We start from the raw sequence: 13,698 nt of genomic DNA on the forward strand, positions 1-13,698 counted from the left end.
GAGGAGAGGAATTGCATCAAGTGAAGGATACCTACACCAGAGCTGAGAGGGAGCCGGAAAACGCACTCCACCCTTCGGTTGGTGAAATGGAGGAGGACTGTTTCTGCTACTGGTAGTTCAGGTGCAGACATCTAGGAAGAGTCCGAAAACATCAAGTCACGCGCCCGTCCTCGCGGCTCCGCTGCGGGGCCGAGGCCGGGGTCCGCGCTGCGGCTGCGCACTGCGGAGCCTCTGCCGGCGCCGGGGGTCACGGCGCAGACCGCACCGGAAGCGCCCGGGCCGGCCCGGGGAGCCGAGCGAGGGCCGCGCGTGGCCCGACTGGCCGGGCTCGGCGGGGCGCGCCACAGGCGGCGGCGGGGCCGGGGCGCGCAGGCGGGGCCGGGGCGGCGCGGGGGCGCGGCGACACTGTCCCCGCCCCGCACGCCGCTCGGCCCGGCGGCCGTGAGGGGGGAAGCCCGGCGCCGCCGCAGTCGGGCCCCTCTGGGAACGACCGGAGGGCAGACGCCCGCCTTCGCCTGCGTCGCTACCTCCGCGCGGGCCGCCGGCCCCGGCGGTGTGAGGGCGCGCAGCGCGGCCGGCGGGGCCCAGGGCGACGCGGAGGCCCGCCGCGGACGGTAACGCGCTGGGCGGGCGCGGACGGGGCTCCGGCGGCGGCCCTGGCCCAGGTCGGCCGTGGGCGTCAGGAGCGCGGACGGTGGTGGTGCTTCGGAGTCGGAGGTGGCTCCGGCCCCCTCTCCGGACAGTGGCCCTTGTGGTCCTGCGCCCGGCCGAGCCTCGGAGCGCCGCGGGCTGGGAGGGTCGGGAGGGGGCTGAGGGCTGCAGGCGGGCGGGCCGGCCAGTGGCCGAAGACCCGGCGGCAGGTGCCGGCTCCCCTCGGTGATCCCACTTTCTTTCCCCAGCTCTCCATCTCCTGTGGCCTGGACCCAGCCTACCAGGGCTAAAAATATTGCCCGGAGGCTTCTGAGCGCAATCAGATCGTGCTAAGTAGGACACAACGCTGCCAAGGCGACAGAGCGTCTCAGCCCCAGGCTTGGAAGAAGGTTCTGGAGCGGCCGCTTTCGCCCCCGCTCGCCTGGCGGCTAGAAGTCTCTCAGCCCCGCAGGCAAGTGCGGGCCACGGGCGGTGGTGGAGGGCGCTGATGCTCTCAAGTTGCCCCAGCCCCGCAGCTGTGCCTCGCTTCTCCCCACCCAGGGGATCATCGACATCCATCACCGCGGGCTTCTGAGGGGGTCCCCTAAATGCTCTGTAAGCAGAGGCTGAAAGTTGCCCACTGTGGGGATTAGAACAAGGAGAGGACTCTGTTAGAAACATAAGCCGTGGCTGCTGCTGCCTTTTTTTTTTTTAATTCATTATGTATTCCTGAATAAGAGAGGAGCTGTGCCAGGCAGTGTTTTTGGTGAGTACCAGTCTGATCCAAGCAGGCAGGGAGAAAGGCTTTCTTGTTAGTCTCTTGGAGCTTTGGCTGTATCCTTTAAATCAAAATAGATACCAGTTTATTCCTCTGAAATTAGAAACTCATGGCCAGGGAGCCTGGACACCTGCGTCCTTTCACTGGCTGTGTCTTTCTTGTAGGCAAGCTCTGTGGGCAGCTGGTTATAACAAGAAGTTGTATGGCTAGCTCAGGAGTCACAGCTGGAGAGTTTTGTGATCCGCTTGTTTTTTAACGGCATCCACGTGGGAGAGAGTGTCACGGCCACCCTAGGGACAGAGCTGCTACCATGCCCAGGCAGGACTGCCCTCAAATGTGCTTAGTCTTATTAGTGCTTTCTGTGTCTCAGCCAGGAGAATACAATCCGGGTTGGGTCCATAGCCAGTGTTAGGATTCCATGCTTAGAAGCTTTCTTTTCTTTTTTTTAAATGTATATCTCCCATATTTAAAAAAATTTTTAATTGAAGAATAATTGCTTTAGAGTCCTGTTGATTTCTGCCATAACAGGAATTGTTGTTCAGTCTCTTAAGTTGTGTCCGACTCTTTGCGACCCTGTGGACTGCAGCTTGGCAGGCTTCCCTGTCCTTCACTATTTCCGGGCGTTTGCGCAAACTCATGTCTATTGAATCAGTGAGTCAACAGGAATTAGCCATAAGTATACATATGTCACCTCCCTCTTGAACCTCCCTTCCAGCTGCCTCCCCATCCCACCCTGCCAGGTCGTTGCAGAGCACTCGAAGCTTTTGTTTCTTTGGAGTCAGGCAAATTGGTGTCCCTCAGGAGCAGGAACTCATTGGGACATTTGGTGGAAAGACCACCAAGGGATTTTTGCTTGCTGGAGCTACATCTGATGTCCCTCCAGCCAGGTGTGTGTGGAGGCCAGTATGAAGCTGAAAAAGCAGGTGACAGTGTGTGGGGCTGCTATCTTCTGCGTGGCTGTCTTCTCGCTCTACCTCATGTTGGACCGAGTACAACATGATCCTGCTCGACACCAGAACGGTGGGAACTTCCCCCGGGTGAGTCAGTCCTGGCTGCTAACCTCTGCCTGCATAAATTATCCAGGATCAGGTTATTGCTCCAGCTGGAGAGTCATGGCAGCCCAGGTCAACAGGCAGTTTCTAGAAAGCTGTCGGCAATAATGGCAGAAAAGAAAGAAGAGAGGAAAAATGGCACTGGGTACTGCTGCTCTGTCCGCCTTGGCAGACATTGCTCGTGGATTGCAGCTTTCCCTCCCACTAAGCCCTGGTGCAGTCATTGTCAGCAAACGGTGCTCCAGGTAGACAGCGCGATTGTTGAGAATAGGCATGGGAGGTGAAATCCTTGCCATCCATAAGCTAGAGAGGGAGGATACTCCCAGCCCAAGTGGGCTGCAGTCCTCAGTAGTGATTCAAACCCCGCTCGTTACTTCTGGCTCTTTAGGCTCCTGGTCCTGCCTTTGATTAGGGAAGGAAGGATCTTAGTCAGGCCTCAGGCGGTGAGCTGCATGCAGTGATCCTCCTTGTGACACAGGGAGCTGGGGTGACTGCTTTCTGCTTTTTGGGGGGCAGAGTCAGATATCTGTGCTGCAGAACCGCATTGAACAGCTGGAGCAGCTGTTGGAGGAGAACCATGAGATCATCAGCCACATCAAAGACTCTGTGCTGGAGCTGACAGCCAACGTGGAGGGCCCACCCGCCCTGCTCCCCTACTATGTGGCCAACGGCTCCTGGGTGGTGCCGCCAGAGCCCCGGCCCAGCTTCTTCTCCATCTCCCCTCAAGACTGCCAGTTTGCTTTGGGGGGCCGCGGCCAGAAGCCAGAGCTGCAGGTAATAGTCAGAGCCAGCAGGGACCCCCAGTGGCCATGGCCGGGGCACTGAGCTGCTCTCCTCCTGCCTGGCAGATGCTGACTGTATCAGAGGAGTTACCATTTGACAACGTGGATGGCGGCGTGTGGAAGCAAGGCTTCGACATCTCCTACAGCCCGCACGACTGGGACACCGAAGACCTGCAGGTGTTCGTGGTCCCCCACTCTCACAATGACCCAGGTGAGTGAGTGCCCAGCAGGCCCCGGCAGCAAGGAGAGGGCTTTTTCTTTTTTAAAAAGATTTATTTGTGTGGCTGCGCTGGGTCTTTGTTGCTAGGTGAGCTTTTCTGTAGGTGTGGCAAGTGTGGGCTACTGTCGAGTTGTGACGTGAGGGCTTCTCATTGTGGTGGCATCTCTTGTTGCAGAGCACAGGAGGCTCTAGAGCATTTGGGCTCAGTAGTTGCCGCTCCTGGGCTCGAGAGCCACAGGCTCAGTAGCTGTGGTACATGGGCTTAGTTGTCCCGAGGCATGTGGGATCATCCTGGACCAGAGAGTGAACCCATCTCTCCTGCATTGGCAGGCAGATTCTTTACCACTGAGACACCAGAGAAGCCCTGTTTTTTTTAATTGGAATATAGTTGATTTACAGTGTTCTGTTTCAGGTGTCCCGCAAAGTGAATCATTTATACATGTGTATACTCTTTCATAGATTCTTTTCTTTCATAGGTCATTTCAGAGTATTGAGTTCCCTATGCTAAACAGAAGGTCCTTATTAGTTATCTATTTTATATATATAGTAGTGTGTTTATGTCAATCCCAGTCTTCCAATTTATTCCTCTCCCCTCTTTTTTCTGGTAACCATAAGTTTGTTTTATATGCCTGTGGGTCTGTTTTCTAAATTCATTTGTACCATTTTTTTAGATTCCATATATAAGCAGTATCATACGATATTTGTTTTTCTCAGTCTGACTTAACTTCACTCAGTATAACAATCTCTAGGTCCATCCAAGTTGCTGCAAATGGTATTTCTTTCATTTTTTTATGGCTGAGTAATATTCCATTGTATGTATACACCACATCCTCTTTATGCACTCCTCTGTCAGTGGACATTTAGGTTGCTTCCATGTCTTGGTTAAAGTAAATAGTGCTGCAGTGAATATTGGGGTGTGTGTATCTTTTTGAATTATGATTTTCTCCAAATATAGGCCCAGGAGTGGGATTGAATCATACAGTAGTTCTATATTTAGGTTTTTTAAGGAACCTCCACACTGTTCTCCATAGTGGTTGTATGAGTTTATATTCTCACCAACAGTGTAGGAGATCACCCGTTTCTCCACACCCTCTCTAGCATTTGTAGACATTTTGATGATGGAAATTCTGACTGGTGTGAGGTGATAACCTCATTGTAGTTTTTATTTGCATTTCTTTACTAGTTAACAGTGTTGAGTGTGTTTTCACATGCTTTTTGGCTGTCTGTATATCTGTGGAGAAATATCTGTTTAGATTTTCTGCCCTTTTTTTTTTATCGGGTTGTTTATTTTTTTGATATTGAGCTGCATGAGCTGTTTACTTTGGAGATTAATCCCTTGTTGGTTGATTCATTTGCAAATATTTTCTTCTGTTGGTTGTCTTTGTTTTGTGTATAGTTTCCTTTACTGTGCAAAAGCCTTTAAGTTTAATTAGGCCCCATTTGCTTATTTTTGTTTTTATTTTCATTACTCTAAGAGGTGGATCAAAAAAGATGTGATTTATGTCAGAGTGTTCTGCCTACATTTTCTTCTAAGAGGTTTATAGTATCTGATCTTAGGTTTAGGTCTTTAATCTATTTTGAGTTTATTTTGTGTATGGTGTTAGGTAATGTTCTAATTTCATTCTTTTACATGTAGCTGTCTACTTTTCCCAGCACCACTTACTGAAGAGACTGTCTCTTCTCTATTTCTTACCTGCTTTGTCATCGGTTAGATGACCACAGGTGTGTGGGTTTACCTGTGGGCTTTCTATCCTGCTCTATTGATTTCTGGTTTTGGCTCATACCATACTCTTCTGATTACTGTAGCTTTGTAGTGTAGTCTGAAGTCAGGGAACCTGATTGCTCCAGTCCCATTTTTCTTTCTCAAGGTTGCTTTGGCTTGAGTGGGCCTTCTGGTGGCAAAAGTAAGGGAGGGACAGTTGGAGAAGATGGTGCCTTCTTCAGGGGACCCTTTGTTGGCTCCCCCAGGCTGGATCAAGACCTTTGACAAGTACTACACAGAACAGACCCAGCACATCCTCAACAACATGGTGTCCAAGCTGCAGGAGGACCCCCGGCGGCGCTTCATCTGGGCAGAAGTCTCCTTCTTCGCCAAGTGGTGGGACAACATCAGTGCCCAAAAGAGAGCAGCAGTCCGAAGGCCAGTGCCCACTAGGGAGGAGAGGGCCCTCTGGGTCCTAGGATGGGTGTGAAGTCCTTTCCTGGAGCTGTGGGTGCCAGGGAGAGGCAAGAGGAGACACGGTAGAGATGAGGTGTGATGGTAGAGGGACCAGGGACAAGTAGTCAGGAACGGATTTGAGGGTCACTAGTATTAGGACCGGAGAAGGCAATGGCACCCCACTCCAGTACTCTTGCCTGGAAAATCCCATGGGTGGAGGAGCCTGGTAGGCTGCAGTTCTTGGGGTCGCTAAGAGTCAGACATGACTGAGCGACTTCACTTTCACTTTTCACTTTCATGCATTGGAGAAGGAAATGGCAACCCATTCCAGTGTTCTTGCTTGGAGAATCCCAGGGACAGGGGAGCCTGGCGGGAGGCCATCTATGGGGTCGCACAGAGTCGGACACAACTGAAGCAACTTAGCAGCAGCAAAAGCAGTATTAGGACAGGGAGGCCTGGCATGCTGTGATTCCTGGGGTCGCAAAGAGTCGGATACGACTGAGTGACTGAACTGAGTATTAGGAAAAATCACAGTAGTATGAGCACAGGGAAGAGAAAACGTAGGGTCTGGCCCTGGAAATGCAGACCGAGTCCAGGGATGAACAGAGCCAGGACAGCTGGAGGTTCTGGAGGGAAAGGAGGGCACATGTCTATTCTCTTGGTTGGTTCTGGGTTCAGGTAAACTGGCCCAGTGAGGCCAGTGCACACAGGTCCCCTCCTCTGGTTGGCAGGACTGGGCAGAGGGTCTCTACCCCATGCTGAGTGTGCACTCTTAACTCCAGGCTGGTGGGCAACGGGCAGCTGGAGATCACGACAGGAGGCTGGGTGATGCCGGACGAGGCCAACTCCCACTATTTTGCATTGATTGACCAGCTCATTGAAGGCCACCAGTGGCTGGAAAAGAACTTGGGTGAGTCCAGGCTCAGGAGCCGGAGTCTGCCGCTGTCACTGGGCCAGAGGACAGCAGTGGGGCTGTGAGGCCAAGGTGGGCAGGGGGTGCTTCCTTTCAAGGCTGATTGCACCAGTATGGTTGCTGGGTGATGGCAGGAGGGGCTGTGGGGCCAGGGACCCGGTGGCCAGGCCCTGGGGAGTTCAGACCTCCGACTTCTGCGCCCCTGCCCAGGTGCAACCCCGCGCTCGGGCTGGGCAGTGGACCCCTTTGGATACAGCCCCACCATGCCTTACCTGCTGCGCCGTGCCAACCTGACCAGCATGCTCATTCAGAGGGTACATTATGCCATCAAGAAGCACTTTGCTGCCAGCCACAGCCTGGAGTTCATGTGGAGGCAGACCTGGGGTAAGGCCAGGTAGGGTGGAGGGGGTCACAGCAGTAGTTCTCCCAGGGGAAGGGAAGGGGTTTCAGAAATAAGACCCACCAGTCCTTCAGAGCACTGGTGTAGACCATCAGAAGCGCTCGCCTTCAGGTTAGGTAGGGGATCGCATTGATATCCCTGGCTGCTGCGGAGCCTGTCTGTCCCCTGGAGGAGCCATGGGCTCCCCTGCCTTCCCTGATCCTGACCCTGGCCAGCATATCCTTGCAGCCTTGAGTTTAGTTCCTGCCTTTAGCTGGACTACTTACCTCCCCCACCGGCTTCCCTGAGTCCAGCTCCAGGACCTGACTGCTTGGCATGTCTTCTGTAGACTCGGATGCCAGCACAGACATCTTCTGCCACATGATGCCTTTCTACAGCTACGATGTCCCCCATACGTGTGGCCCGGATCCCAAGATCTGCTGCCAGTTTGATTTCAAGCGCTTGCCTGGTGGGCGTATCAGCTGCCCTTGGAAGGTGCCGCCCCGGGCTATCACAGAGGCCAATGTGGCTGAGAGGTACTTGCTCCCAGCCCTGGACTGGGTGTGGTGGTGCTGTTCTTCTTCTGCAGACATGTCTGGGCTGTGCTGCAAGGCGGAGCTTCAGGTTCCGTGTTCATAAAATAGAGGCTGGGTTGGCTGGTGAGTTCAGGCCCACAGCCCTTGCAGTGACAGTTTCTTTACTGCGTTTTCCTGTTAAACCAGAGTGGCTGTAAGGAACCACCTTTTCCAGAAGGGTTTTATTTTCCCAAATGAGCATGTTTTCCAGTGTCCTCATAAACTAACGTTGGAGCCAGTGGACTGCCTCAGATGAAAATGATTCTCAGATTAGTGCAGCGCCTTCCAACCTTCAGTCTGCTGTGCATTCATTAAGCTCAGGCCTCCTTTGGCTTGAAGTCGGCCAGGATCCTCAGGCTCTATGCACCTGGAATCTCATTCAGATGCACATTCTGTCATGCCCCACAGAAAACAGACCCCATTCCCTTTGAGAAAATCCTTGGGGACCCCTAAAGATGTTGCTGAAATGGCTCCCCCAGGAAAAGGTGGGTTAAGAGAGCTAAACAATGATTCAGCCAGAACTGGACTGGCCTTAAGAATGTAACAAGTTGAACTGGTTTTTGTGTTGCAATACTCCGGTTTCCATGAGTCCAAGAGGTGAAACGTGACCAAAAGCAAAAGAAAGTAGTCTTTTGTTTCTAGAATCCAAAAATCTAAATGCTGCTTCCAAGTAAAAATCTTGGGCTTTTAAGGCACACTTTTTCTTGGATCAGCAGCTGTAATCTAAGGCCAGGCAAGGTTTACAGAGCAAGTCATGGGAGACAGCCTCATTTTCTCCTTTAAAAGGCTTACAGGGCTGATAAATTAGGGGAAGGTGGTATTTGAGGAGTCCTTCATTGAGAACAAGATGGCAAAGAATGAATTGGACCAAGTACGTTAGTGGCTGGTTGAACTGTGACACATGTAACATGCCACTTACCAGACTTGTCTAAAAAGAGAGGCTTTAATGCAACAGGGCTCTGTTTTTCTATTGATTATATTAGTGATTGGGATGAAAAAGAAAATAACATGTTTATATATAGTTGCTACTATGTGCCAGGCACTGTTCTAAGTGTTTAACAAATATTAATTCAGTTCATTTTAAATCTCCCAATAGTGGGCACTGATGTTACCCTCATTTGATAGAAACTGAGGCCCAGAGAGGTTCAGTAAGTTGCCCAAGGTTGCACAGCTAGTGCACGCACGGCTGGCGTTGGTGTCATCCGGCCCCCGAGTCTGGGCTCTTCACTCCGGGGCTGTGCCGCATCACTGACTGGTGACAAAGTAAAGCTGGAGTGTCAGAGTCAGGATCCCGGAAGATCTCAAGAGGTTGAAATGTGGACTGAATCCAACCAGATAAGAGTTTTATTAACATTAGATATAACTGTAAGGTTCTACCCTTGGCATCCGTAAACAGGATAGGAAAGTTCAGGATGAGAAAAGGTCTTGCTGGGCCGCATGCACAGCTGCCAAATACGCCTGTGTGAACACACGCTCCTCCCACGGGAGTGTGGCCTGCCTTTCCCTGGACTTGCATGTTTAATGCTGGGCCCTGCACTCCGCATTCCTGGCTGATGGGCTACTCAGAGACCTGCCAGTGAGTGGATTCCCAGCTGCTCTTTAGGAACCAGAGAGATGGAAGAGTGGGGATGGAAGAGCAGGGATTGCAGAGGCTGCGAGGAAGCCTAGGGGAACGCTTGCACATCTTGGTTGTCTGAGGGACTGGCATGGAGGACTGACTTGTTCTGTGCGGCATCCAGGGCAGACCTGGGGCCAGGGAACTGAAGCCATGCCTCGGGAAGGACTCTCTAGTCACCCAGAGAACCCCGGACTCCCTGGGGCTGGGCTTCCCACCCACGAGCCAAGTGAGTCCATGACAGGGGTGTGTGAGGGGGCGCCTCTCGGGCTGGCCTTCCTCAGGATCCAGTGATGTGAGGCTCCGCATGAGCTGGTTCCCCTCCCCATCCATAGGGCAGGCCTGCTCCTGGACCAGTACAGGAAGAAGTCCCGACTCTTCCGGAGCAACGTGCTCCTGGTGCCGCTGGGTGATGACTTCCGCTATGACAAGCCCCAGGAGTGGGACGCCCAGTTCTTCAACTACCAGCGGCTCTTCGACTTCCTCAACAGCAAGCCTGACCTCCATGTGCAGGTGTGAAGGGACGCTGAGCTGGGAGGGGGCCTTGGCGGGGCTGCAGCCCAGCCCTTCCTGTGAGGTCTCCTGTTCCCCGATACCACTCCAGAGCAAGGGTACATTCACAATTCTTGGGTGTGTTTTCCTTCCATGTCACAATTCTTTCCCAGGCTCCCCAGCTTCTTTGAGGTCCAGGCCACCCAGGGACTACCCTCTGCATAGACCAGATTGTTCCCCCTCACCCCCAGCTGTGGCATGGGGAGCCAGAATTCCCAGAAGACTCTGGAGCTGATGGAAGGGGGTTTTGGGGTCCCCACAGGCCCAGTTTGGCACCCTCTCCGACTATTTTGATGCTCTATACAAGAGGACAGGGGTGGAGCCGGGGGCCCGGCCTCCAGGTTTCCCTGTGCTGAGCGGGGATTTCTTCTCCTACGCGGACCGGGAGGACCACTACTGGACAGGCTATTACACTTCACGGCCTTTCTACAAGAACTTGGACCGCGTCCTGGAAGCACACCTGCGGTGAGACGGCCCCTGCTTCCAGACTGGAGGGAGAAGGGTTCAAGGAGAGGCTGGATTGGCTGAGCAGGGACGCGAAGGGTGTGGAGACCACGACACAGTGAAGGGGAGGAAGGAAGAGGCGTGCGGCTTGCAGAGCGAGGGTGGGCCCAGGGGAGCTGTGTGGCAGGAGGCCGACTTGTCTATCTGGGCAGGGGCGCAGAGATTCTCTACAGCCTGGCTGTGGCTCACGCCCGCCGTGCTGGACTGGCCAGCCAGTTCCCACTCTCGAACTTTGCCCTTCTGACGGATGCGCGGCGCACGCTGGGGCTCTTCCAGCACCACGATGCCATCGCGGGCACTGCCAAGGAGGCTGTTATGGTGGACTATGGGGTCAGGTGGGAGCCCTCTCCTCGTCCCCATCCACTCTATGCTGCTGCCCACCGTCTCCAATATGAGGATGCACCGGGTGGTCGGTGGGCTGGCCTGCTGGGGGCTCGCCCTGCTGGCGGGTGGACAGTCTCTCGGTGGTCACCTCTCCCCTGATCCCTCTCCTGCCCGCCCTCCCAGGCTTCTGCGCTCCCTTGTCAGCCTGAAGCAGGTCATCATTAATGCAGCTCACTACCTGGTGCTGGGGGACAAGAAGACCTACCACTTTGACCCAGAGGTGCCCTTCCTGCAGATGGTGAGCCCTGCTCCTGTGTCTGCCCAAGGGGATCTCTGGTGTGTGGGCCTGGGCCGAGAGCTGTGGTGCAAGGGCCTTGCTCTTCTTTTCCCTCCCCATCCTGGGGTGAAAGATCCCTGCCCAGCACAGCTGCTGGTCCCCATCAGGACAGTTTGGGGTCTGGGGAGGCAGATCTCTGAGTCAGGCTGAGCCATACGATGATTCTTCCCTCCCCCTGACTTAATTCCAGGATGACACTCGCTTAAATCACGACACCCTTCCAGAGCGCACAGTGATCCAGCTGGAATCCTCACCCAGGTGAGCCAGGCACAGAGGCCAAGCCCCTCCCTGGCTCTCCACCCCTCCCAGCTGCCGCCGCACTCTGAGGAACTCCTGGCCTGGCTATGTTCCTGCTCCCGTTCCCCCAGAGCAGGGGCCTCCTGGGTGAGCCTGCCTTCTGCTCACAGGTACGTGGTGCTGTTCAACCCACTGGAACAGGAGCGGCTCAGCATGGTGTCCCTGCTGGTGAGCTCACCCCGGGTACGCGTGCTTTCAGAGGAGGGTCAGCCCCTGGCCGTGCAGGTCAGCGCGCACTGGAGCTCTGCCACCGACATGGTCCCTGACGTCTATCAGGTGAGGGGGAGCCCCGCCATGGCCCTCTGTGCTGATCCTCGGCCTCTCCCCGGGGCCTCAGGCTGTCTCTTGACACTGGCTTCCCAACCTCCTGCTCGCAGCCTTCTTACTCCCCGTGTTGGGGACTGGCGTCTTGAGGAGAGGAGTTGCCTGGAGTTTGGTCACTCCTGGGGTTTGAGTCTGTCCTTGAAAGGAAGGTAAAGTTTGCCGTAGTGTGACAGTAGGAAGGACGGCAGTTACGTTGTCCCATTATTCATTCATTCAGCAGATTTTTCTTAAAATCTTATGTGCGGTTACCATTTCATGGTTTTTCCAGTATCATTGGAGACTCATGAAAGTCTTGATGAGGGGCAGGTCACCTCATCTGCCCTTTCAGAGGTGACAAAAGCCCTCCCCAGTGGGTGCAGGATTTGCTTGGGCTCTTAGACCAGAACCCCAGGCCTGTATCCGAGGCCCTCACCCCTCCCGTGCCTGCAGGTGTCTCTGCCTGTCCGCCTGCCAGCACTGGGTCTTGGCGTGCTGCAGCTGCAGCAGGGCCTGGACGGGCCCCGCACGCTGCCCTCCTCCGTGCGCATCTACCTACACGGGCGGCCGCTGTCCGTCAGCAGGAATGAGGCATTCCCTCTCCGTGTCATTGACTCGGGCACCAGTGACTTCGCCCTCAGCAACCGCTACATGCAGGTCTGGTTCTCAGGCCTTACCGGGCTCCTCAAGGTAAAGGGCCAGGGGCTGGGAGCTGGAGCAGGTCACGCGTGCTGCCTCCGGGCCGTGAGCGCGGCCACCCGACTGGCGGTGGACCTGGGAGTGTGGGCCGTGTCGGCCCCAAGCTGGCAGCACAGGGAAGCAGGGCTGGGCTCCTCAGGGAAGTGCCCGTGCCCTCCCAGGGGGCAGGCCTGATGTGCTGGTGTGGGGCCAGGGGTCAGGGCTGTGTTTCTTGGCAGAGCGTCAGAAGGGTGGATGAGGAGCAGGAACAGCGGGTGGACATGGAGTTCCTCGTCTATGGCACCCGCTCGTCCAAAGACAAGAGTGGAGCCTACCTCTTCTTGCCCGATGGCGAGGCCAAGGTACCCTGAGGACACCCCACAAACCTCAGGGGGCCCTGGGAGGCTTCACCAGCGGCGGGCACGAGGACGGGCACAGGCCTTCCAGGGCATCACCTGCCTAACAGGGCGCCACACCCGCTGCCCCCATGGTGGGGCGGGGATCCAAGGAATGCTCCCTGGGGCCTGGGCCTGGCTCGGCCGCGGTCTCAGCCCAGAGCCTGTTGGCACCAAGTCCCGCTGCTTTTGACACCGGCCGGCTCCTCCCTGTTTTGCTCTTGTGCCGGGGATTCAGCTGCTCCCTGCTCTCTCCCCAGCCCTACGTCCCCAGGGACCCACCCGTGCTGCGCATCACAGAAGGCCCTTTCTTCTCAGAGGTGGTTGCCTGCTACGAGCACGTTCACCAGGTGGCCCGGCTGTATAACCTGCCAGGTGAACCCTGCAGGCAGGGAGCGTGGGGAGGACGGCATGGGCTCCATGGGCTGGGATGCTTGCTTCTGCCCGCTCTCTGTGTGTGATCACACATGTGTCCCCAGGAAGCATGTTGTTTGGCCTTCTTGGAGTAGAGCTTGGCTGGAAGTGCTGGGCCTCACCTGGGGCACCCTCTCTGGCTGTGGCTCACTCCGCTCAGCCTCTCTGTTTGTCCTGCGCCCAGGGGTGGAGGGGCTGTCCCTGGATGTGTCATCCTTGGTGGACATCCGGGACTACGTCAACAAGGAGCTGGCCCTGCGCATTCGCACGGACATCGACAGCCAGGGCACTTTCTTCACGGACCTCAACGGCTTTCAGGTGACACCTCAGGCCCGGGGCCCAGAGGCCCACGGAGCACAGAGCTTGACAGTGTTTACTGCCTGCATCCCAGGCCCTGGCGGGTGATCTGCTCTGATAGAGAAGGGGGAATCGGAACGTATGGGTGCCCAAAGAGGGCCGGGACGCCCCTGGTCAGCTGGCCTTGCCCACAGGTGCAGCCCCGACGGTATCTGAAGAAGCTGCCCCTGCAGGCCAACTTCTACCCCATGCCCGTCATGGCCTACCTCCAGGACGCTCAGAACCGCCTCACGCTGCACACAGCCCAGGCCCTGGGTGTCTCCAGCCTCCACGATGGTGAGTGGGGAGCAGGCATTGTGTGTGTGTGGTGGGGGAGGTGTAGAGGGCAAACTTGAGAAGCCCACCCCTGTCCCCTCGTGGGCCACTCCCTCCCTGTGAGCCACAGGCCCAGTGGGAGATGACAGGAAAGCAGCTGCCTGCTGTTGCCCCCTCTCCCTG

At 55.7% G+C, this 13,698-nt stretch overlaps 1 protein-coding gene across 5 annotated transcripts in view; it reads left to right on the top strand.

The window, feature by feature from the left end:
- MAN2A2 (mannosidase alpha class 2A member 2) overlaps positions 1–13,698 on the top strand; it is a 26,042-nt gene continuing 12,344 nt past the window's right edge. The window contains exons 1-20 of one of the 5 annotated variants that reach the window (XM_088829612.1): positions 1–121; positions 900–1,106; positions 2,296–2,445; positions 2,977–3,234; positions 3,309–3,453; positions 5,431–5,602; positions 6,403–6,530; positions 6,744–6,917; positions 7,262–7,448; positions 9,438–9,615; positions 9,917–10,119; positions 10,311–10,493; positions 10,666–10,780; positions 11,010–11,077; positions 11,227–11,392; positions 11,870–12,106; positions 12,334–12,456; positions 12,750–12,864; positions 13,088–13,221; positions 13,395–13,536. In XM_088829612.1, the coding sequence (XP_088685738.1) occupies positions 2,314–2,445; positions 2,977–3,234; positions 3,309–3,453; positions 5,431–5,602; positions 6,403–6,530; positions 6,744–6,917; positions 7,262–7,448; positions 9,438–9,615; positions 9,917–10,119; positions 10,311–10,493; positions 10,666–10,780; positions 11,010–11,077; positions 11,227–11,392; positions 11,870–12,106; positions 12,334–12,456; positions 12,750–12,864; positions 13,088–13,221; positions 13,395–13,536 (2,860 nt within the window). In that variant the 5' untranslated portion in view covers positions 1–121; positions 900–1,106; positions 2,296–2,313. Of the gene's footprint in view, positions 122–455; positions 615–899; positions 1,107–2,295; positions 2,446–2,976; positions 3,235–3,308; positions 3,454–5,430; positions 5,603–6,402; positions 6,531–6,743; positions 6,918–7,261; positions 7,449–9,437; positions 9,616–9,916; positions 10,120–10,310; positions 10,494–10,665; positions 10,781–11,009; positions 11,078–11,226; positions 11,393–11,869; positions 12,107–12,333; positions 12,457–12,749; positions 12,865–13,087; positions 13,222–13,394; positions 13,537–13,698 lie in introns of those variants that run through there. The other 4 variants (XM_088829614.1, XM_088829613.1, XM_088829611.1 and 1 more) reach the window with 4 other exon arrangements.

Source organism: Moschus berezovskii, chromosome 21 (assembly GCF_049115385.1).
Source record: "Moschus berezovskii isolate FMDL1 chromosome 21, NW_MosBer_1.0, whole genome shotgun sequence".
Taxonomy (NCBI): Eukaryota; Metazoa; Chordata; class Mammalia; order Artiodactyla; family Moschidae; genus Moschus; species Moschus berezovskii.